This window comes from Astyanax mexicanus, chromosome 8, assembly GCF_023375975.1.
Source record: "Astyanax mexicanus isolate ESR-SI-001 chromosome 8, AstMex3_surface, whole genome shotgun sequence".
NCBI lineage: Eukaryota > Metazoa > Chordata > Actinopteri > Characiformes > Acestrorhamphidae > Astyanax > Astyanax mexicanus.
In genome coordinates, this window is record NC_064415.1 from 5587427 (window position 1) to 5612965 (window position 25539).

General features: G+C 38.2%; 1 protein-coding gene across 1 annotated transcript in view; it reads right to left on the reverse strand.

Moving 5' to 3' along the window:
- ube3c (ubiquitin protein ligase E3C) overlaps positions 1-25539 on the reverse strand; it is a 62043-nt gene that overhangs the window by 15921 nt on the left and 20583 nt on the right. Inside the window, exons 12-19 of the mRNA XM_022666681.2 lie at positions 20263-20349; positions 20009-20166; positions 17998-18224; positions 10669-10773; positions 9004-9091; positions 4941-5038; positions 2862-2994; positions 1924-2171 (exon numbers count right to left, since the gene is read on the reverse strand). Of these exons, the coding sequence (XP_022522402.2) occupies positions 1924-2171; positions 2862-2994; positions 4941-5038; positions 9004-9091; positions 10669-10773; positions 17998-18224; positions 20009-20166; positions 20263-20349 (1144 nt within the window). The remainder of the gene's footprint in view (positions 1-1923; positions 2172-2861; positions 2995-4940; positions 5039-9003; positions 9092-10668; positions 10774-17997; positions 18225-20008; positions 20167-20262; positions 20350-25539) is intronic.

The window sequence follows — 25539 nt, forward strand, 5'->3', positions numbered from 1 at the left end:
TTAAAAGAAATTAAAACAGAAAACAAAAGTCAAAAAGAAACAAGATAAAAATGAAGAACAAAAAATAGAGAAAGAAAAATCGAGGAAGAAAAAAAGAAAATGATCAAAGAAAAATAGAGAATGAAAAAAGCAAATAAACAAAAAACTAAGTTTAAGTTATGAAAAAAAAACATTTTAAAAACAAAGAAAGAAAGAAAGAAAGAAAGAAAGAAAAAGAAAGAAAGAAAAATAAATAAACACAACAAAGAAAGATTCTAAAAGAGAAAAATAAAGAAAAAGAGAAAAAGGCAGAAAGAATCAAAATCAGTTAAAAAAAATTAAAACAGAAAACAAGAAAGTCAAAAAGAGACAGAAAAAAAGAAAGAGAGAGAATACAAAGACAGACAGGAATAAAAATAAAGAATACTCTTGGAGGTTCCTGAAAGAACCTTTGGGATTTCTCAGTATGAAATCTGGTTCCTTAAAGAACCAAATTAAAATCTCTAGGCTACTGAAACCTGAATCTAACCATGAGAAATGGTTAAATTTAAAAACAGGGAACTCAGTTCTCTCCATTTATTAATGTTAAATATGTTGAGATTAGATGTTTTTTTTTGGATGCAGTTTTGCTAAATGATCTCTCACCTCTCAGGAATTATATGTGAGAAGCTGTTGAAAACCAGTCTAGACCAAAGGCAATATTGACTCTTCACACGTAACTGGATTCAATAACGGCTGCTGTTGACTCTTCTTCCATCTATTCAACATCAGCGGCTCATTTTTGGGTTTTATACAGTAATAATAGCAGAGAGCGGAGCGGGTCAACAGCAGCCCGTGCCTTATCAACCCCCAGCCCACCTGCACTCAGATAGCAGAACCGATACTGAGATTTCCACACCTCATCCTCATTCTGCAGAGATTAACACTGTATTATTAGCTCATTCAGACACTCAGCATCAGCCAGCTCCAGCATTCAGTACCTGATACTCACTCTGATATTATACCCCATCTGATCTAGTGGCTGTGCTGGAACATATGGATTAAAAACAGCAGAGATATTCATGCTATATTTGCACCATTCCTGCATGATCAACTCAGAGAGAGAGACAGAAAAACAGACAGGAAAAAGAAAGACTTAAGAGTTAAAACAGGTGAAAAGAAAAAAGGAAGAAAACAATAGGACAATAGACAAAAAACAACTAAGAACCAGAAAGAAAGAAATAAAGAAAAATAGAGAAAGAGCAAAAAGAAAAGAAAAAACAACAAATAAAAGGGTAAAAAGAAAAAAGAAAAGTAGGAAAGAAAAAAGAGATCAATAAAAAAAGTTAAGAATACAGACAGAAAAAAGAAAGGAACAATAAAAGAAAAAATAGGTCAACAGAAAGAAAGAAAGAAAAAAAGGAAATAAAGAAAAAAACAGAAGAAAAATACAAAAAAAGGGTAAAAAAGAGCAAGAAAGAAAGAAAAAAAGAAAACAGTAGACCAATGGAAAAGGCAAGAAAGAAAGAATACAAACAGAAAAAGACAAAAAGATAGGAACAATAAGAAGGAAAAAAAGAAAAAGAAAGAGAGAAAGAAAAAAAAACAGACAGGGAGAAAAAGAAAAAGAAGAGGAATGAAAAGAAAGAACTCAAATGCTACTCAATACTCCTAGAGGTACCTGAAAGGCATCTGGTTCCGAAAACCCAATTACCAGTGGATTAGATGCAGCAGTGCTGCTGGAGGTTTTAAACACCTTGGAGTCCACTGATTGTGCACAGATTGTGCTGGTCATTCTTTAGTTTTTTCCTAGTTGTGACAGGACGCCGCCAACAGGACGCCGCCCACAGGACGCTGTTTGTGGACTAATCTCAGTCCAGCAGTAACACTAAGATGTTTAAGAACTCCAGCAGCACTGCTTGTAAACGTGGTTTGGATGATAAAGATAAACACAGGTAAATCTACCTTTCCCAGTATCCGCCCCAGGAAGTAGTAGTGTCGGGTGAAGCTCTCTCCGATGAGCATCTCTGCGGTGGGGCTGGGGAACAGCAGCCCCTCGTTGGTGGTCCTGAAGAAGCCCTGGTTGGGATTAAAGCCGGATTTCAGCAGTTCACTCAGAAACTCGCGGAATATTCCTCCTCCGTCGATCCCGGCTTCATCCAGACCGTGAGCGTTCAGGAGGTGGACTCGGATCCGCTTCTTCAGATCCGGCTCTGAAACACAGAACAGGTTTCACATCAGAAACAGGAAAACTTCTCAGTGCTACATGAAACTACATCACTGATTATTAATATTGATTGTGCTGATTCTGATCTTTACCAACTGGCAGAAGAATAATAGTTTAATCAAATCCACTAGAGGGCGCTGTGTCTGTCAGTATTCTGCCTTTCCATTTCTCATCGATAAATCAGTAAAAATAAATCAAAAATCAAATAATTTTCAGCATATATTACTTACTTTGCTGAATTGAGTTTTGTAACTTTATACAACACTAACTTTATTTATTTGTATTTGTGGTTTGTTTTCTGAATTAGGTAGAATTGTATATTTTAAAAAATGCAGTTTTTAAAACACAAAAAATAAACATTAATGCTTTTTCAGTGATTTATTTTAACATTTATTGGGGACCTGGAAAAAACACTTTTAGAATAATTAATAAACTCATTTTTAGATGAATTTATTAACAACCAAAAAACGTTTGATTAATTCATAAAAATATTAATCATTAGATTCACAACTTTGCACGTCTGATTAGATGCTCACTACAATTTCATTGGCTCGCATTTTTATCATGTTTTTATCCTCTAAAATGTGTGTAATCAGAGCTCTAACTACACTGTGGAACTGCTATTTGCAGCACTGAATCATATATCAGTTCAGTATAATGATCAGAAGGTCAGTACCGTTCTCAGGTGACAGTTTATCGTAGGCGTCCTCGTAGATGTAGTTCCGCCGGATGGTGACGTTGATGCCATCCAAGAACGGGCCGTCTCCCTGAACATCCCTCTTATCAGCGTAGATCAGTCTCTGGAAGATCTACAGCAGCAGAGACAGAAGAGAGACAGAAATACATGAAGACAAGGAGAAAAGACATGTGGCCGATCATACAGAGCCATCTGCTGGCTGTATGTGCTTTGATGCATTGCTGGAAACTTTATTTAGGAAAAAGTTCAGATAATCATGTGCAAAAATTATCAAGAGCTGTTCTTTTAGAGAGCGTACTGCCGAAGATTTCTAGACTCAGACTCTTTCTCACTACAGGAAATGTTTAATTTGATTTTAGTAAGGGGTGCTGCACCTTAAAATATCCAGAGGCTTTACTTTACACACTATACTTAATTTAGTTACTGTATGTTTACCACTATACAGGGTTCATACAAGTTTTAACCAATACACTTCCATTATTTTTTCATGGCTTTCCTATGCTTTCATGACCATACGAGTGCAGAAATGAACAATAAAACCAAAAATCAACTAAAACTATAATAAAAAAATGATATGTTAATCTAAAATGAATCAGATAAAATGTTGACACACAATCTTTAATAATAAAATGTGGGTCAGATCCTAAGAACTCCATTGTGTAGAGTTAAATTACTGAATTAACTCTGAGCTCACGTATTTGTTAGCTCTAAATAGATTTTCTCCATCAATACACGGAAACACTAGGATTTGTAGACCAAATAGATTTATTCAGGCCTGGAAATTGCCATTTTCAAATTTCATGACTTTTCCAGGTTTTTTTTTTTTTATAACCGTATGAACCCTGACTATAAGGTGCATTATAAATAAACATCTATATTCTGGTCAATTTTCATACAGAAAAGTGCATTGAATTATAAAGTCGCACTGACGATTTTTGAGAAAATTAAAGGATTTTAAGTGCCTTTTATAGTGCAATAAATATGGTAGATATTTGTCATACTGAGGATGTTTTCACATCAACCTTTTACGCTGAAAATAGTACAGCGAATCATAGTCCTGACCAAAATCTGCTTAGACCAAAAGAGGTGCACTCTAAGGGAGTTGAATTTAGTAAGATAGACATAATTTGGCACAACACCTGGAAAGGTACCTTCCCGAATTGACAATATGCCGGCGTCCAACATACGCCCTTCTACAAAACAATCAATGTCTAGTTAAGGAACTCTCTGCTCTCAAGCTGCCGGTGCTCGGAGGGAGCACAATTGGCTCTGCTCCTTCCGGGTGGGTAGATGGCGCTCTCTCCCCACATCACTCCTTGGGTGATGTCCGCAGCACAGGGCGTCTGTGAGCTGATGTATCAGAACCGAGTCTCTGCGCTTTCCTCCGAGCGTTAGCGCTGTGATGCTACTCGGTAATGCTGCATCAGCAGCAGCTCGAAATGAAGCGGTGGCTGACTTCACATGTATCGGAGGAGGCATGTGTTAGTCTTCACCCTCCTGGTGTGTTGGGGCATTACTAGTGATAGGGGGAGTCCTAATGAGTGGGTTGGGTAATTGGCCGTGTAAATTGGGGAGAAAATTGGAAAAATTTGAAATAAAATTATAAAAAAAAAAAGGAAGTCTCTACTCACACAGGTGAAGTTCATTCTATTTATTTTTTATTTTTTCAAGGTAATATAATACAGGAAGACGATACGTCCTGCACCTATTATTCACCCAATTAACAACCAAATCCACAACCGCAACAATCTGATACTGGCTCAACACGGATCCAGAAGCACAGCCTCACACTGTGTTCATGGTCCATTACCTCAACAGCCAAGTACTCTACAGACCTACAGAGAAAATGAACCAATACTGGGAACTCTTACGAACAAACAGAAAACACTCCTTAGTCTGTGCTCACTTCCTTTAACCATAACAACCAACCAACCACAGCACAGCACACTATCTAAGCACAATATTCTTATATTAAAATGGCTTATGGGTTGATCAGATTTACCCAGGTGCTAATTTCCCACTCTACACAGAAATGATACCCAGGGCCTGGACTTGTACCTTGACTCTTTCTTCAAAGGGAACGACGAAAGGCAGCTCAGTGAGGATGGCCAGGTGTCTCTCTTCTGATACGGACAGCGGCGGAGGCTCCAGCCCAACTGTAGGAGAAAACAAGCCGCATTAAATTAACTCCTCAAGCATTTTCATACTCAACTCCCTCTCCAACTTAAATTGATGCTCATATATTAAGCAAATATACATTTAAACCACCCTGCTACTATTCTAATTCACTACATAATTTATAAATATGTGTGTACACCTATTCTAATAAATGCATTTAAATCAGGGGTGTCCAAACTTTTTTTGAAGTCACGGGCCACAGACTCTGTAATAAAACAAATAATGAAATATAGCACTTTAAATAATATATTTTTCCTGATCGTTTCATTTACACACCATTTTACTTGACTCACTATCTTTATCTTTGACAGTGTTGTGTAAACTAAGATTTTTCAAATTGATGTTTCATTTCATGATGTCTCTTATTATTAAACTCCTTAATTACGGCAACTTTTAGACTCTGTTTTTCTGCGCTAGAAATGCGCACCCTCTCCGCTTTTAGACTCTTTGGCCCCGTTTTTTTTCATTAGAAATGCGCACCCTCTCTGCTTTTGGACACTTTGGCCCGTTTTTCTGCGCTAGAAATGCGCACTCTCTCTGCTTTTAGACTCTTTGTCCCGTTTTTCTGCGCTAGAAATGCGCACTCTCTCCGCTTTTAGACTCTTTGGCCCCGTTTTTTTTCATTAGAAATGCGCACCCTCTCCGCTTTTAGACTCTTTGGCCCCGTTTTTCTGCGCTAGAAACGTGCACCCTCTCCGCTTTTAGACTCTTTGGCCCCGTTTTTCTGCGCTAGAAATGCGCACTCTCTCCGCTTTTAGACTCTTTGTCCCGTTTTTCTGCGCTAGAAATGCGCACTCTCTCCGCTTTTAGACTCTTTTGCCCGTTTCTGACACCTAGCGTTCAAACTTTGAATCTCACATTATAAAAATCTGCTTAACAGCGGGCCAACTTTCATTCTATTTCTAAAATACCTCGCGGGCCGCTCCAAAAAAGGAAACGGGCCGGAAATGGCCCGCGGGCCGTAGTTTGGACACCCCTGATTTAAATACTTTAAAGTTGCTCCTATAGCTGGAACATACATGTACCCACTAGATCAGCGATTTTCAACCGATGGGGACCCAAAAGTGGGTCGCGCACATGCTTTTAAAAGAGAGAGTCATAATTGTTCATTCATAATAAGTGGATTAACCGTGATAACTGTTAATTGCTTTGTAGCCATAAAACAATTATCAACATGATTAGTCTAAAAATACACCAAGCGCTTTTATTTATGAACTCAACTAACAAAAGGCTCAGTCTTCACTCAGACTTCTGAATATTCCTGAATTTTTAAAAGGAATTATTTAATCCCTTTCAATTTTTGCTTAAAAAGCAAAGAACATATATTTGTATATTGTCATTGTTTTTCAGTAAAAAGGTTTTAGCCAGTACAGATGCAAGCATTACTGTTATGCTATAAACTCAGACTTGACATCTAAAGTCATTTTTGAGTTTTGATTTAAACTTGATATGTCCCAGTCTTTGTCTTGACTTTGACTAGACTACTAAAAGTCTTGGTCTTGACTTAGACTCGTTATATCCTGGTTTTGGTCTTGATTCAGACTTGACTACCATGAGTCTTGGTCTTGACTTGGACTCAACTACTGCAAGTCTAGGTTTTGACTCAGATTCTATATGTCCTGGTCTTGGTCTTGATTCAGACTTAACTACTACAAGTCTTGGTCTTGACTCAGACTCAACTACTAAAAGTCTTGGTTTTGATTCAGATTGCTATGTCCTGGTCTTGGTCTTGACTCTGACTCAACCACTACAAGTTTGGTCTTGACTCAGACTCAACTACCACAAATCTTGGTCTTGACTCTGACTCAACTACTACAAGTTTGGTCTTGACTCTGACTCAACTACTACAAGTTTGGTCTTGACTCAGACTCAACTACCACAAATCTTGGTCTTGACTCGGACTCTGCTAATAAAAGTCTTGATCTTGATTCGGACTCTGCTAATAAAAGTCTTGATCTTGATTCGGACTCTGCTAATAAAAGTGTTGATCTTGATTCGGACTCTGCTAATAAAAGTCTTGATCTTGATTCGGACTCTGCTAATAAAAGTCTTGATCTTGATTCGGACTCTGCTAATAAAAGTGTTGATCTTGATTCGGACTCTGCTAATAAAAGTCTTGATCTTGATTCGGACTCTGCTAATAAAAGTCTTGATCTTGATTCGGACTCTGCTAATAAAAGTGTTGATCTTGATTCGGACTCTGCTAATAAAAGTCTTGATCTTGATTCGGACTCTGCTAATAAAAGTCTTGATCTTGACTCGGACTCTGCTAATAAAAGTCTTGATCTTGATTCGGACTCTGCTAATAAAAGTCTTGGTCATTAGTGTGTGTTCTTTTAAACACTGTATTCTTCAGTGCAGATTCAGTATTTACAGAGAGTCCCTATTAAAGATCGCTCAAGCCCGCGTGTCTCTCGGCCGCCAAGCGCTTTAATTAACTCCTCAGCCCCCCGTCCGTCCTCCTGTCTCCTCCGGCCATTACGCGGACGTTTGTTTTGGATTAAAACTCTGTCCTCGAGATGTTTGGATCGGCGCAGGGGGGTGAAAAGTGCCGGAACAGCAGCGGAGTGGCATCATTTGTCCGGCATGCTGCTAGTACAGCGCAATTATTCTGCTCAATTAGTCAATCCTCCCTCTCTCCCGCGCTCTGATGCAGCCATCAACACGCCATCTCGGGGAGAGAATTATGGCGTGGCGTGGTCAATAGCGCGGCCATTCGTCACCAGAGCAAACGTCCATTTAGGGAAATGAAAGGGGTCCGGACAAACAAGGGGCCAGATGTGACTTGCCTTAGGCTAATTGAATTTTTAAGCGGCTGTGCTCCTGAGTAATGCACAAGATGCTGTTATTGGTTCTCTCTCTCTCTCTCTCTCTCTCTCTCTCTCTCTCTCTCTCTCTCTCTCTCTCTCTCTCTCTCTCTCTCTCTCTCTCTCTCTCTCTCTCTCTCTCTCTCTCTCACACACACACACACACTCACACACACACACTCACAAACAATTAATGCAGCACAGATAAAAAAAATAGATTTTTCAGCACTATCGTCATTTATAAAGTCCATATTATGATAGTGATGATGGTATTTTAGTATTATTGTTTTTGTTTGCAGTTTATCGTTGATTGCCGACATTTTCTCGACTTCTAAAATTCATAGATTTGACACAGACTTAACATGTCCCGCCTTGGTCTTGACTCAATCTCGACTACTAAAAGACTTGGGACTCAATATGTCCCAGTATTATTCTGCTTTACTCCTGGTGCAAAAATTCAAGCAGTTCAGTTTGGTGGTTTGATGGCTTGTGATCATCCGTCTTCCTCTTTATTATATTCCAGAGCTTTTTAATTTGGTAAAATTAAACTCATGCTTTTTAAGTGATCTCATTTTTTTTTTCCATTGCTGTTTATCCTGGTCTTGGTTTTGACTCCATGAATGTCCAAGTTGGGGTCTTGATATGGACTTAATATATGTCCCGTCTTGGTCTAGACTCTGACCCAACTACTAAAAGTCTTGGTCTTGACTCAGATTCTAAATATGTCCTTGTCTAAGTATTGACTCCAGCTTGACTATAAGACTGGCTGAATCAGGAGTCAGTGCGGGCTATACAAATTGACTATTTAGGTTATTTAGGCTTTTCGTTTTTGATTTCAGCCTTTTAAAAATGCATTTAATGCATTTCATCCCTTAATAAGCTCAACAAAAACAAATAGTAACGTCTCCCTTTCTAATAAACAGACGAGTTCAGCTGAGGAAACATGTCTTGACATGTGACATGACGTTATGGCCACAGTATGGCTAGTATTAATTAACTGATTAGACTAAGTAATTGACCCTGAATATGTCAATAAGTCATCCTGTGTCTGTTCATCAATACATCAATATGTCTGGATCAATAGTACTCCAGATAACTGGTCATAAAGAGAGCACAGTTTAGTTAACACATCTCACCGTCTAGCGTGGACTGCAGAGGTCCGATCCGACCCATTCGCCGACTCCTCCATACGTGTCTAGCGGACGGGACGTACAGCTGGGTCACCTGGAGTTAGACAAAAAGGTATTCAATTAAAACAAAGGCCTGATTATTTTAAAGATATTTATCTCTAATTTCACACCAACATGCCTGACTTTCATGCGACAGGAAGTAGCATCGTGTCCCATGACTTTTGTCCTGAGTCACTTGTCTGTTTACATGGACAATTCTAGCCAGAAGCCGCAGGTCACCATCATTGCTACCAATTACACTGATCACTATGGGTGGTAATATTAGCCTTTTATGGCATTACCAAGCCGACCCTAAGATAACACTTTTATCGATTCAATTTGCATAAAGCTATCCCATGACTTTTGGGATTTTCTTATATAAGTGCATCTCAAAAAATAAGAATATCATTAAAAAATTACTTTATTACGGTAATACAGTTCAACTTCATGCTTTCCTCTGCTGACAACTACTATCGAGATGCGGATTTCATTTTCCAGCAGGACTTGGCACACTGCCCACACTGACAAAAGTACCAATTGGTCTTATATAATATTCAAATTTTCTGAAACACTGATTTTTGAATTTTCATTGGCTGTAAGCCATAATCATCAACAATAAAATAAATAAACGCTTACAATAGATCAATCTGTGTGTAATACATCTATATAATATATGAGTTTCACATTCTGAATTGAATTACTGAAATAAAGTACATTTTTAATGATATACATTTTTTTTGAGATGCACTTGTTTTTCTATGTCAAGATATCTTTATCTCTACCTATATATATATATATATATATATATATATATATATATATATATATATATATATATATATATAGTTTTATGTAATAAAACAGTTTGAAACAAGCAACTAAAAATGAACCACAGTTAAATCTCCTGTGTAAAATAGGCTTTATATATATGGCTCATTTCTTTTGCTTTAAACAGGTACATTTATTACTGTTCACTAAAACACAATGAACATTTTCATAATTTATATTTCAATAAAATAAGTGTAAGCATCCTGTACCAGTCAAAAGTTTGGACACCTCTTCTCATTCAGTGTTTTTCTTTCTTTATTTATTTTATTTATTTTCTACATTGTAGATTTTTAATATTAAAGACATAAAAAACTATTAAGGAACACATTCTCCACATTAATCTCCTAAACCTGATGAACTGAGATGGTGATTTGAGGTGATTTAATTGGGATGAGCTGGAGCTTCACAGCGTGAAGGAAAAGCAGCAACTATTGTTCAGCACCTCCAGAAACTCCTTCATTCAAGATGCTGAGAAAACTATTCCAGGTGACTCTCCCTCATGAAGACACTGAGATTAAAATACCAGATCTGTCCTCAAAGAGAAATGTGATCTATAGTATAATAGATTCTGGTTTATTTAACATTTTTTATTTACAGAATAATTCAGCATGTGTTCCTGTAAAGCTTTAATATAGTCTGTAATATTAAATTTACAATGTAAAAAATAATTAAAAGAAAAAAAAAATGTTGTGTCTAAATTTTTACCTGGTACTTTATATACAGAGTGAATTAATGTGTATATAAGCTGTATATGTATTTTTGTAAATGTGATGTAACAGTAAATGAGGACATCTGAAGATTCACCTTATCAGCTCGGATGTTGACCTCCTCAGACAACCAGTGACCCCCAGGGCAGAACGGCCTCCTGATGTCTCGCGCCTTCAGCATCTTCACCAGGTTCGTGATCACCTGAAACACACAGGGAATTTTCTGTAACACTTTCTATGAATGTTATGTCTATTAGACTCTATAAACATACTCATAACACATTATAATGTATATAATAATGCAAAGAAAACAAGTTCATATTCATAAAGTTTTAAGAGTTCAGAAATCAATATTTGGTGGAATAACCCTGGTTTTTAATCACCGTTTTTATGCATCTTGGCATCATGTCTTCCTCCACCAGTCTTACACACTGCTTTTGGATAACTTTATGCTGCTTTACTCCTGGTGCAAAAATCCAAGCAGTTCAGTTTGGTGGTTTGATGGTTTGTGATCATCCATCTTCCTCTTGATTATATTCCAGAGGTTTTCAATTTGGTAAAATCAAAGAAACTCATCATTTTTAAGTGGTCTCTTATTTTTTTTTCCAGAGCTGTATATGTATGTATAACCATGTTTATATTACCTTTTACAGCCTTCTTTACATGCTGATATGCTGTAAAAAAGTGCATATTTACGGCTATCTGTCTTTTTTTATTTTATTTTAATTAAACCAACAGTTTTAGTTTAAAAATGACTTTGTTTAACAGCAGATTTCACCATGCTGACCAAACGTAAGAGCTAAAAAATCTCCCACACACATCTATTAACTGTTTACACTCATACACTGCTGGAAATGGGCTCCTCTCTCAGTGTGAAGGACAGCATTAGGGTCATTACTGGTCAGTTGCGAGCGGCTGGAGAAGACGGATGAGCCGTCGTGAAGCAGCCGACGCTGCTAATTAGCCAGCAGACTGCTGACACTGAGATAGAGAGATGAGAACGGAGCACCATAGACTTTAAACAGGATTTCCACCAAACACACGGTTACTGTCCAAATAACAATACAGCACATTATCCAGGAACGACCACTCAGTGAAGAACTTTTTACTTCTGTCGAATTGTCCTACCCATAGATACATGCTTTCCAAAGGTACTGCGCATGCGCTGACCTACACAATTTAATTATTTCTTGTGTTTTTTTACTTATAATTAATCTGTTTTAGGGGGGTTTATGTACATTAAACAACCTGGACGCACTGTCGTTGCACAAAAGTGTAAATGTAAACTAAAAATTACAACTATTATCATAAATAAATACAAAAGCAGTTTGTAATGAGCTTTATTTGCCATAACTTATATATATTATATTATATAACACAATATAACTTCAAGTAAGTCAAACTTCTGTGAAATCAAACTGTCCAGTTAGGAAGCAACACTGACAATCAATTTCACCTGCCGTTATGCAAACGGAACAGACAACAGGTAGAAATCATTGGCAATTAGCAAGACAACACCTATAAAAGGAGTGGTTCTGCAGGTGGGGACCACGGACCACTTCTCAGTACCTGTGCTTTCTGGCTGATGTTTCGATCACTTTTTAATGGTGGTGCTTTTACGCTCGTGGTAGCATGAGACGGACTCTACAACCCATGCAAGTGGCTCAGGTAGTGCAGCTCATCCAGGATGGCACAACAGTGCGAGCTGTGGTAAAAAGATTTGCTGTGTCTGTTTGCAGCACAGTGTCCAGAGGCTGGAGCAGATACCAGGAGACAGGCCAGAACACCAGGAGACATAGAGGGGGACATAGGAGGACTACAACCCAGCAGCAGGACCGCTACCTCCGCCTTTGTGCAAGGAGGAACACGAGGAGCACTGCCAGAGCCCTGCAAAATCACCTCCAGCAGCCCACTAATGTACATGTTTCTGCTCAAACTGTTAGAAACAGACTCCATGAGGTTGGTATGAAGGCCCGACGTCCACAGATGGGGGTGTGCTCACAGTTCCACACTGTGCAGGGCAATTGGCATTTGCCAGAGGACACCAGGATAGGCAAATTTACCACTGACGCCCTGTGCTCTCCACGGATGAAAGCATGTTCACAATGAGCACATGTGACAGTCGTGACAGAGTCTGGAGACAATATTTTTAGATTTGCTGTTTTTAAGCTTCTCATTTAGACAGGATGCTCTATCTGCTCTTCCTCTCTCTCTGTTATTAGATCTGCAGTGTTTTTAACCTCTCGTTTAGAGAGGATGCTCTATCTGCTCTTCCTCTCTCTCTCTGTTGTTAGATCTGCAGTGTTTTTAAGCTTCTAATTTATAGAGAATGCTCTATCTGCTCTTGTTCTCTCTATTGTTAGATCTGCTGTTTTTAACTTCTCGTTTAGAGAGGATGCTCTATCTCCTCTAGCTCTCTCTCTGTTGTTAGATCTGAAGTGTTTTTAAGCTCCTAGTTTATAGAGAATGTTCTATCTGCACTTCCTCTCTCTCTGTTGTTAGATCTGCAGTGTTTTTAAGCACCCAATTTGGAGAGGATGCTCTATCTGCTCTAGCTCTCTTGCTGTTTTTCGTTTATAGAGGATGCTCTATCTGCTCTTGTTTTCTCGCTGTCATTAGATCTGTAGTGTATTTAAGCTCCTTGTTTAAAGAGGATGCTCTATCTGCTCTCCATCTCTTGTTGTTTTTAGATCTACAGTGTTTTTAACCTCTCGTTTAGAGAGAATGCTCTATCTATTCTTTTTCTCTTTTTGTTTTCAGATCTGTTGTGTTTTTAACCTATTGTTTAGAGAAGATGCTCTATGTGCTCTCTTTTTTGAGCTGTTGTTTAATCTGCGCTTCTGATTTAAAGAGGATGCTCTATCTGCTGTTGTTCTCTCGCTAATGTTAGATCTGCAGTGTTTTTAACCTCTCGTTTAGAGAGGATGCTCTATCTGCTCTACCTCTCTCGCTGTTTTTAGATATGCAGTGTTTTTAACCTCTCGTTTAGAGAGGATGCTCTATCTGCTCTTCCTCTCTCTCTGTTATTAGATCTGCAGTGTTTTTAAGCTCCTAGTTTAGAGAGGATGCTCTATCTGCTCTTCCTCTCTCTCTGTTATTAGATCTACAGTGTTTTAAACCTCTCGTTTAGAGAGAATGCTCTATCTGTTCTTTTTCTCTTTTTGTTTTCAGATCTGTTGTGTTTTTAACCTCTTGTTTAGAGAAGATGCTCTATGTGCTCTCTTTTTTGAGCTGTTGTTTAATCTGCAGTGTTCTTAAGCTTCTGATTTAAAGAGGATGCTCTATCTGCTGTTGTTCTCTCGCTATTGTTAGATCTGCTGTTTTTAACTTCTTGTTTAGAGAAGATGCTCTATCTGCTCTTGTTCTCTCGCTATTGTTAGATCTGCTGTTTTTAACTTCTCGTTTAGAGAGGATGCTCCTATCTCCTCTAGCTCTCTCTCTGTTGTTAGATCTGAAGTGTTTTTAAGCTCTCGTTTATAGAGGATGCTCTACCTGCTCTTGTTCTCTTGCTGTCATTAGATCTGTAGTGTATTTAAGCTCCTTGTTTAAAGAGGATGCTCTATCTGCTCTCCATCTCTTGTTGTTTTTAGATCTACAGTGTTTTTAACCTCTTGTTTAGAGAACATGCTCTATGTGCTCTCTTTTTTGAGCTGTTGTTTAATCTGCAGTGTTTTTAAGCTTCTGATTTAAAGAGTATGCTCTATCTGCTCTTGTTCTCTCGTTAATGTTAGATCTGCAGTGTTTTTAACCTCTCGTTTAGAGAGGATGCTCTATCTGCTCTTGTTCTCTTACTGTTGTTAGATCTGCAGTGTTTTTAACCTCTCGTTTAGAGAGGATGCTCTATCTGCTCTTGTTCTCTTACTGGTGTTAGATCTGCAGTGTTTTTAACCTCTCGTTTAGAGAGGATGCTCTATCTGCTCTTGTTCTCTTACTGGTGTTAGATCTGCAGTGTTTTTAACCTCTCGTTTAGAGAGGATGCTCTATCTGCTCTTGTTCTCTTACTGTTGTTAGATCTGCAGTGTTTTTAACCTCTCGTTTATAAAGGATGCCCTATCTGCTGCGATGCAGTGGAGGCAGCGGGGGGGTGATTTTTATAAAAGATGGCACGGGCGGCCTCCTGTCAGATGAAACGAGCTGTTAAAGCAGTGAGCAGCACAAACGCATTTTCCAAATTGAAGGCAGGATTTACAGACGGCCGGACCACCGCTGACCCCGCCCACGCTAATGTTTGCCTCGGGGCCTGGGCTGTCCCTCCGCCGTGTTTTATCACCCCTATTGTCCGGCTATCCATTTAATTGAAAGAAGTTAATTGAATGAAAATGATCAACTAAGCTTGTATTAATATTGCTAATGGAAGCTTTCCTCTTGGCTGTGTTTGGAGAGCGGTGACACGGCCGGAGTTTGGGAGAGGCCCGTTACGGCCTGCACTTAACCTGATGGGCTAATTAACAGGCGCTCATTCTTCCCCCCCGCCCCCTCTCCCCCTCTGTGGGGGCGCCGATGAGCCCCCTCGGCTCCGGGAGTTGATCGGCGACAGCGTTTTGCACTTGCGGTTATTGCCGGCGTTTAGCCGCTGGCTCGGCCTCCGATTGATCGCCGTCCTTTAGAAACGGCCAGATCCTCACTTCACTCAGTCGGTCATGTGGGGAAAGATGTGAGTAGAGATATCATAAGGAGTTCATTACGTGAAAAAAGTAGGGCTGTCAACGTTAACACACGTGATTAATTTAATTTGCGCTAAACGAATGCTTTAAGGATTCCAGATTAATCATTTTATTAATCAATCAATTGGTGACTTATTTGTGTTTTTTAGCAGTATTTAGTTGTATTTAGAGATGTGTGAGGAAGAAAGAGATGGAGGAAGACAGTAAGAGAGATAGAAAGAAAAAGAAAGGGAGACAGAAGAAAGAGAAACAGAGAGAGAGGGAGACAGAGGGAGGGAGAGAGAGAAAGAAAGACAGAAAAAGAAAAAAGAGAAAAAGAGAGAAAGAAAGAAATAAAGAAACAGACAGAGAAAGAAAAAAACAGAGAAAGAAAAAAACAGAGAAAGAAAGAAAGAGGGAGAAAGAAAGAAAGAAAGAAAGTGATTAATCTGTAAACCTTAAAGCCTTAGTTTAATGCAAATTAAATTAATCATTTTATTAAGCAATCAATTGGTGACTTATTTGCGTTTTTTTAAACAGTATTTAGTTGTATTTAGCGATGTGTGAGAGAGAAAGAAAGAGAAAAAAGAGAGATCGAGAGAGAGCGAGAGAGAAAGAGAGCGAGAGAAAGAAAAATGGCATAAATAAAAGGCAGTCTAGCTTTTTAACTCAACAGTAAGTGATGTAAAAACACAAAACGTTTAGCTGTACTTAGTGATGTAAATGCAGTTTTACTACTACTGAGTTTAGAAGGTAGATTACTGTTAATTTTACTGAATTATGGATTAAATCTCATAACTAACTCACTGTTACTGTATCCCTATTCCTCTCGCGCGCTCTCTCTCTCACACACACACACACTCACACTCACACACACACACACACACACACACTCACACACACACACACACACTCACACTCACACACACACACACACACACACTCACATACACTCAATTTAAAAAAATAAAAAAATAAATAAATGATATCAAATAATAAATAAATATTAATTTTTAAGAATCTTTAGCCATTGCTAAAGCATTTTATCGTGTGATAAATATTTTGCATAATCAAAAATGTTTTTAAATATCACAATATATTTTTATTAGATCGTCCACCCTTATGTAAAACAGACAGAGCGACCAGGCATGATTATTACTCGGTTCTCTCAGACACAGTAAACATCTCCTCGTTTCCTGAGCCGACGCTCTCAGTGTGCGCCTGAGTGATCAGAGCTGATACACACACATGAACACACACACACACACACACACCTCATTAACCTCCACTCAGCTAATCACACCCTCAACCACAGCATCAGCGCAGCCGTCTCCAGCGTGATGACAGCAGGCTGAGGACTGAGGAACGCTGGTCAATGTTTTACCCAGACGACGGGTTAACGTGATTGTGTGGTGATAATTAAGCTAATACAGCCACTGTAAACGCTGTTCACATCTCTACTGATCAACCAATCAACCACGGTATTAGATCAGGACAACAATGCTGAAGAACCAAGAACTAAAGAACCGTTTACTGGATGTGTTTTCTTAATTCCACCATTCTGAGTAAACTCTAAAGCATGGGTATTTAATTAGAATTCAGTTCGGTCCAGTTAGAGAAAATTTCGTCAGACCAAGGTACGGAGCATCATAACTTAAAATTTTGTTATGATTTAGTGCTAAATACTGTTTACTAAAGAAGCCTAGTAGTTCTGTCAGTTACAAATACTATTTTGTATATTTCAACAATATGTATTGTTTTAAACAGGCCTGTCACAATAATTACATTATCGACTTATCATACAATAAATGGAAACACCCTCAATAATTTAACTTATGAAGTCTATTTATGTGTATCTAAATGCTATATTTATCCTATTTTTTTAAGGGTGTGCCATATCATATCGTATGCAATAATACAATAAAAAATTTGTAGTGTATTCTTGAATTTTTTTTTTATTTAGTGTTTTGTCATATCGCCAAGAGTATCTTTATTGCAAAAATAGCGTGATATTATTTTAGAACCATATCGCCCACACCTAACGCCAAACAAGCACTACTATTTCAACAATTATACTGTTTCCATATATATATATATATATATATATATATATATATGTATTACTAGAATTTCTTGTCTCTTAATAAAGTGTTTGAGAGCATCAGTTAAAGTAAAGTAATGAAGAGGTAGAGTTACAGGTATACAGTGAATAGTGAATATTTGAGTAATGTTCTAATCCAGATTATGAGAACAGCTACGGTACTTAACTAAGTAAAGAAAAAATCACCTATAGAAAAATGAAGGTGAGTCAATTCAAACAAGAAAAAAATCAAGAACTTTGAAAGCATCCCCAAAGACATTATTATAATGATGAGACTGGCACTCATCAGGATCATCCCAGGAAAGGAAGAGCGAGAGTTTCCTCTGATGTACAGGATAAGTTCATCAGAAACCAGCCCCAAAAACTGCAAGTTAACAGCTCCCCAGATAAGAGCACTAAACGCTTCTTCACAGAGTATTTTTGTAATAACTAGGGTTTAAATCCCCAGCTGGACAAGTAAAAGACTCTAAACCAATAAGAGTAATTTGGTAAGCACCCAACTCTACATTCTCCTACCAGGGTAACATAATAACATAATTCACAAATAGAAGCCCTAAATAAGAGCATTAGATAAATACTGTGAATGTACAGGTAACTATAAGGGACAGAAACTACAGGGCTTACTGTACTGTAATTACAGGGTTTTACCTACAGCCACAGGTCCACTGGAGTCTGTGCTCACCTTAAAGAGCTGGACCCAGCGTTTCTGCTGGGCCTGGATGCGCTGCTGGACCTGGCTGTTGGTTTTGACCCCGACGCTGCGGAAGGCGGCGGCGTACTCCTCCCTGTGCTCGCTCTTGGTCTCGGGGTAGGCCAGCTTAATGATGCCCAGGCAGGCGTCCCTCAGACAGCGGGACAGAGTTACCAGCTCAGACAGAGAGAAGGGCATCATTGACGGCTGCCCCTGACCTGCAACAGGAGACAATTTCACCATTAATATCACAGAAATATTGATTTTAACCCCTTAAAATGTCTTGTCTTGTATACAGGCTACAGGTGTAGGTGATAAAAACTCTTTTTTTCTGCAGTAAAATAACTTATTCACACGCTAAACAGTTGAGGGCTTTGAAATCTCCTACAGGACACTTGGAGAAGCTGCCTGTTTTCTCTCTACTCCACTTAACAATTTAAGATCAGTAACAGGAATCAACCCAAATTCTGCAGATTTAAAAATAGACGTAAAACTAGAGAAATATAATGAAACTAAAGGTTTGGAGGACATAAAATGTTTGATTTGTATTCAGGAAAATATTGATTTTAAAATGTTGAAAGTTCAGGAAAGAGCCAATTTTATGATTTTTTTTCATCATATTTTGACATTTTGAGATTTACATAGTTTTAAAAAATATTTTTAATTAGAATTACAATTATGCTTTTCAGTAAAAAACAAAATTGGCAAAACATTGGTAAAACATTGATTTAATCTATACACACTTTTCTGTGAAAAATCTAATTTAGTGTTTTAATTAATTTCGTTTTTAATTCTTACATTATAAATGAATAGTGAAGTGATCCAGACTATGAAGGAACACATAAGGAATCATGTAGTAACTTAAAAATGCTAAACAAACCAAAATACTCTGTGAAGAAGCTTTTAGGTGCTCTTATCTAGGGAGCTGTTAACTTGTGGTTTCTGAGGCTGGTAACTCTGATGAGTGCCAGTTTCACCATCATAATGTTTTTGATGCTCTTTGCAGTGACTGCACTTGAGGATACTTTTAAAATTCTTAAATTTCTTCTTTTTTTTTTTTCTTTACTTAGTTGAGTAGTTCTTGCTTCTCATAATCTGGATTAGAACATTACTCAAATATTCACTATTCACTGTATACCTGTAACTCTACCTCTTCACTACTTTACAACTGATGCTCTCAAACACATTAAAGCTGGTGTCCGTAAGTTTTAGGATTTGGGGACTCTGTTGCGTTCCTTTTTGGCTTCAGAGCTTGCTTCACTCCTTCGTTTCTTTGGTTTTACTATGAGTGAATGAGCTACTGAGCTCTGAGTTTCCTCTTCTGAAGTCTCCATTGCTCCATCAGCCGCTCACGTTCAGTCAAAATGAGCCAGATCCTCTTTTAGAGGCTGTATGTGTGACGAAAGTACGTAAAGATGTGTGACACCCCAGTTTTTAGAATAAATATATTATTAGGCTTAGCAAGGATGGCCATTCCAGCACAATATTTTATGCAGATACTTCTCCACAAATAAAATGGACTGCCACTTTAGAAGACAAGAAATTCAAGTAATTAACTCTTGATGAGTTCAGCACAGCTGTTAACTGAAAGCCTGAATCTCAGGTGACTCTACTTCATAAAACTGACTCAGAAAATCCAGCAGAGGTGTGTAAAGCTGTTCATCTAAGCAATGGGTGCTACTTTAAAAATCTAAAATATGAAACATATTCTGGTTTGTTTAACATTTTTGGTTTAATAAATAATTCTAGGTTTTTCTTCATAGTTTGGATGACTTTTTTCCAAAATTTTGACTTCCACAGAAGAGAACTGAACCAATTCCACGGGTTGGAATGGTCAGGTGCTGATTTCTCTCCACAGAATGGTAAGAGCACGGTAGGACTTTTGGACGGTTGTTTTAAAATTGAGATAATTCAACCACAGACGCAGCTTCTCTTCACTGGAAGGTGGTGGATATAATAAGCTCTATGGATCTGTGTATGTGTGTAAGTAAGCGTCTGTTACCATCCAGAGAGTCTCCGAAGAACTCTGTGTCGTGTATGGAGATGAGGGAGTGGCTGAAGAGAGAGCTGAACAGGTAGAAGAGAGGGATGATCCTGCTGGAGTCTTCAGCAGACATGGGAGACCCGCGGGACATCAGCTGCAGCAGAGGAACCAAAGACCTGCACACACAAAACACACACAGCCAGATTAACACTGTGAAAGAACAGCTCAAGTTACACTCTAAACTGGAGCTCTGAGGCTAACGGAGAACTCACCCTGTGATCATTTTGGTCCTCATGGATGTAATTAAGTGCCACAAGTGTCTGAGAAAGCGTGCGTTGAATGCCAAGCTGTACAGGAGCCTGGAGAGGACAAAAAGGACAAAAAAGGCAATAAGGACAGTGAGGATAGAAATACAAAGAAAAAGAAAATCAATCAAAAAATTCAAATATTAATACAGTTTTAAATGCTGCAATTAGGCCTTTCACGATTAAAAAATATTGTGAATGACATATTGTCCCAGAAATTATTGCAATAAACGATATGTAAAATCCTAACAAAGATTTAACACCCTTTAAAAAGGCAATAAGCTTTCCATTCCTGAACGGCCCCTGTCTGTCCCAGCTGGCCCACATTGGACTGATTAGGCAGGCAGTCAGGACCAGCATAAATCTCTGCGTCAGCCTTCACTTGAGAGAGATGCTAGAGGTAAGAGGAAGGCTGAGGCAACACATACCTATATAATAAAGGTACATTTTGAGTTCATTCACTCCCTGAGTCTGTGTCTCTCTGTGCTTCTGCACTACCGGGTCACGATGGCCACGTCCCTTTTCCCAGGGGCGCGGTCACAATATAGGTAAGTACATTTTATAAGTGTACAAGTACAAGTATACAAACACAATGGACGATATCACGATTATTAAAATTCACTGAGATCATGTCCATTTATAGTACGATAAGTTGATAATGTAATTTTTGTGACAGGCATAGCTATTTTTTTTTTAACAATAACGTCATTTAAGCCATGATGCCCAAACATTACTCTACGTAGGCCTGTGACAATAAGCATTTTTGTTTTAACAGTATACCGTTTCTAAAATAATTGTGATAAACCATTCTGTTCTAATTTTAAGTCCATTTTACGTGACTGATATAATTATAATATCACAGCATAACAATGCTACTACATCCTTCTAAAAGAGCAATTAACCTCCAAATGTTATACTCCTCAAATTTAAGTAATTTTGTAATTTCATTATTATCTTTTTATGGGATAACACTGAAGATATGACACTTTGATACAGCATAAAGTAGTGCGTGTACAGCTACAGTATAACAATGTAAATTTATTGTGCCCTCAAGATAACTCACTTAACACACAGCCATTAATTTTTAAATCGCTGGCAACAAATCTAAGTACACCTCTAAGTGTAAAAGGCCAAATTGGGCCCATTTATTATATTTTTCACTTCCTGGTATCATGTGACTCATTAGGTGTGAATGGGGGAGCAGGTGTGTTAAATTTGATGCTTTGGGTTAAAGTCTCTTATACTGTCCACTGGATATTCAATGTGGCACCTCATGGCAAAGAACTCTCTGAGGATGTGAGAAACAGAATGTTTGCTCTCCATAAAGATGACCAAGGCTAACAGAAGACTGACAACACCCTGAAACTGAGATACAGCATGATGGTCAAGATCATACAGCAAATTATCAGGACAGGTTCCACTCAGAACAGAACTCCCCAGGGTCAAACATAGAAGTTAAGAGCACATGTTCAGCACTCGGTTGTTTTACTCACTGTTCTTGTCAGGGATTTAGACATTAATGGCTGTGTGTTGAGTTATTTTGAGGGCAAAACACATTACACTTTACATTGTATCAAAGTGTCATATAGATATGATATGATAAATTAAATACAAAAATGTGAGTGGTATTTAAGATATTCGTAAGATACTGTATTTAGAGACACATTTAGCTGAAAGCCAAATCATTTAAAAGTACAATAACAACATTTATCTGACCGCATTGACCTTCAGTAGGACGCTGTTCCTCTAAACGGGGAGCTGGACGACTGAGAGAGGTGGAAAAACAAACAAATCAGCGAGTGCTGCTCTCAGCTCGCCCTATTGCTCCAGCGCTGGAGGAATTAAAGGAGCTGTTAAGCTTTATTTAGGCGAGCCACTGTCCATTAGTGCAGCAGTGACCTGTGGCAGGGTCATAAACAGGTCACAGTTTCCTGCGAGGGTCTTATTTAAGTTAATGAGCAGCTGAGAGACAATGCGGAGCTGAACTACAGGCCACGGTGGTCCTAAAGCAACTCGAACCACCCGGCCCAGAGACTTCACACCCAGGTGAGAGAACCCCCCCGGTGCTGACCCGAGCCTGCTTTACTGCCGCGGGAAGAAAAGGAGGAACAGGGGAGGTACAGGGGACGAGCACGAGCGATTAACTCCAGAGAAAAGAGAGAAATGTGTGTACACACTCTAAACCACACACTCTAAACCACACACTCAAACACAGCAGTTAACACCACGTAGCACCACAGTAAAAACATCATACTGAAAGTTAAACATGATGGTGGTAGTTATGTAATGTTCTGGGGCTGCTTTTTTCTGTTTCAGGATCTGAACAACTTGCCGTAATTGATGGAATCTGCACGTTTGTATCCTCAGTTTGTGACCTAAACCTTAAGCGTACTTGGGTTCTGCAGCAGGACAATGACCCAAAAGCACACCAGAAAATCCACCTCTGAATGGCTCAAAAAATGAAATGAAGGTTTTGGGGTGGTCTAGTTAAAGTCTGATTGAGATGCTATAGATGATCTTTAACCGGAAGTTTATTCTTGAAAACCCTCCAATTTGTCTGAATTGTTCCACAGAGATGAGAAAGACTCGTTAACAGTTCTCAAACTCTTGATTGCAGTTGTTCCATTGATTAGATTTAGTGGAAAAAAATGTTTTTCACATAGGGCCAGGTTATATTTGTCTGATATTAAAATGTGTTTGTTAATCAATTGTTAAAACGTAGTATAATAAAAAAATACAGCAATATAAATATACATTTGAGGTTTATACAAAAGAAAGTGCATTGCTTGTGGCATACATTATTATTACATGCATATAAGACATATTAAGCTAAATGCAAGTGAATTAAAAGCACAATAACAATGTTTATCTAACCGTATTATTGACCTTCAGCAGAACACTGTTCCCCTAAACCGAGCACGAGCGATTTACTCCAGAGAAAAGGAGAGAAATGTGTGCACACACTCTTAACCACACACTCTAAACCACACACTCAAACACCACACTTTACACCAAGTAGCACCACTGAGGTAAATGAAGACACAACAACATAAAACGCAACAAAAGCAGAACACAAAGAGCTCAATTAGCAGAGCGAGACCACATTCCAGCTGCCTGCTCAACAACTTAACGAAGTGTTGTCACTTATTCAACAGAATTCTCTTAGCTTTTAATAGTGTACATTTAAATGTGACTATAAAACTGCAAACCAGATTAGCAAAATGGAATTATATTTATATTAGTGGTGTCAGTCACTTAAAAAAACTCTTTACCTCTAAAAATGTATTAAAAATAAATAATGGTATTTCCCTGTATTTTGAGAGGGAGAAAAAAAAAATCAAACAGCTACACTACTAAGATAAGACACAGAAGGCCCTAACTTAGTAATCTGTAAAAGATCTGTCAACCAGCTAAATCAGTGCAGCGAGATTAAGGGTGTTTCAGTGTGTATTTGCTATCATAACGACGGGGAAAGTACAAAAGGCATTTACTAATTCTCTACTAATTCTAATACTGTGGGTGTCATTCCCTTCAAAAGCCAGGTGTGCTCTAACTTTGATGGATTGCTATTTTAACGGTGCAGCAAATTTTTTTAATAGAATACGGTACAGTATAATTTAATTTTCTGAATCAGTTTCTCTGATTTTGCTATTTATAGGTATATGTTTGAGTAAATTTAACATTGTTGTTTTATTCTATAAACTACATTTCTATAAACAACATTTCTCCCAAATTCCAAATAAAAATATTTTGACATTTAGAGCATTTATTTTCAGAAAATGAGAAATGGCTGAAATAACAAAAAAGATGCAGAGCTTTCAGACCTCAAACAATGCAAAGAAAACAAGTTCATATTCATAAAGTTTTAAGAGTTCAGAAATTAATATTTGCTGGAATAACCCTGGTTAGTTTTAATCACATTTTCATGCATCTTGGCATCATGTTCTCCTCCACCATTCTTACACACTGCTTTTGGATAACTTTATGCTGCTTTACTCCTGGTGCAAAAATACAAGTAGTTCAGTTTGGTGGTTTGATGGCTTGTGATCATCCATCTTCCTCTTTATTATATTCCAGAGGTTCAATTTGGTAAAAATCAAAGAAACTCATCTTTTTTTTTTGACGAGATACCAAGAATTTCAGATAATGTATTATAAATACTCTGTCATAAGTTGCATACTTTAGGGCTTGGTCATGTACAGAATAGCAAAGTACCATCAGTAACATCACCTCTGTAACAAAGGGGGAAACAACTGCATTAAAAGTATGTAGCTTAGATGGAATATGATCAATTTGATGTAGGTGTTCTTTTTCTCATTTGGCTTTAGATTTATCTGGATTTTGTATTGAATTATTAGACCTTTATCTTCTTTCTGAACAGCGCCGCAATCCCACACTTCCCTCTGGGTGCAGCTATTTGTTTGAGGATGAATGCAAGGACATTACATTTACATATAAACTATATTAAGTGTATGAACAGCACAATAACACTAATAACTCCAGGCCTGTAAGGGTTAAATTATCAATACTAATAGAAAGTAATAGAACTGAAGAGGCCGTGTGCTGCTCCACAAAAGCTAATAAGGGCAGGGCCTGTGTTGTGCTCGGCGGCCCAGCTGGTGTAAGAGGGCGTGAGAGGGGCTTTATGGGACACTCGCGTTTGATTGAAATGAGACACAAAGCTCTAAAGAGCTGACTGACACCACTGATTTACAGCCCACCCGCACCACTAACCCCACCTACAGCCCACCCGCACCACTAACCCACTTCAATTACCAAATGAAGTGCTGATAAACACACACATGCACACACACACTTACACACAGATACATTCACACACTCATACACACACAGTTAATACAGGGGGAGGGGAAAATGACCTTCATGAAGGAACGTAGACAACATGTAGAGAATTATTCAAATACAGTACAGGCCAAAAGTTTGGACACACCTTCTCTTTTTCAATGCGTTTTCTTTATTTTCATGACTATTTACATTATAGATTCTCACTGAAGCATCAAACCTATGAATGAACACATGTGGAGTTTTATGTACTTAACAAAACATGAGCTGAACCTCCACAGTCACCGGACCTGAACCCAATCCAGATTTGAGGTTTGGGGTGAGCTGGAGCACAGAGTGAAGAGGGCAAAGGAGCAACAAGTGCTAATAAACACCTCTGGGAACTCCTTTCTTCCTTCAAGACTGTTGGAAAACGTTTCATTTCAGGTGGCCACCTCTTTG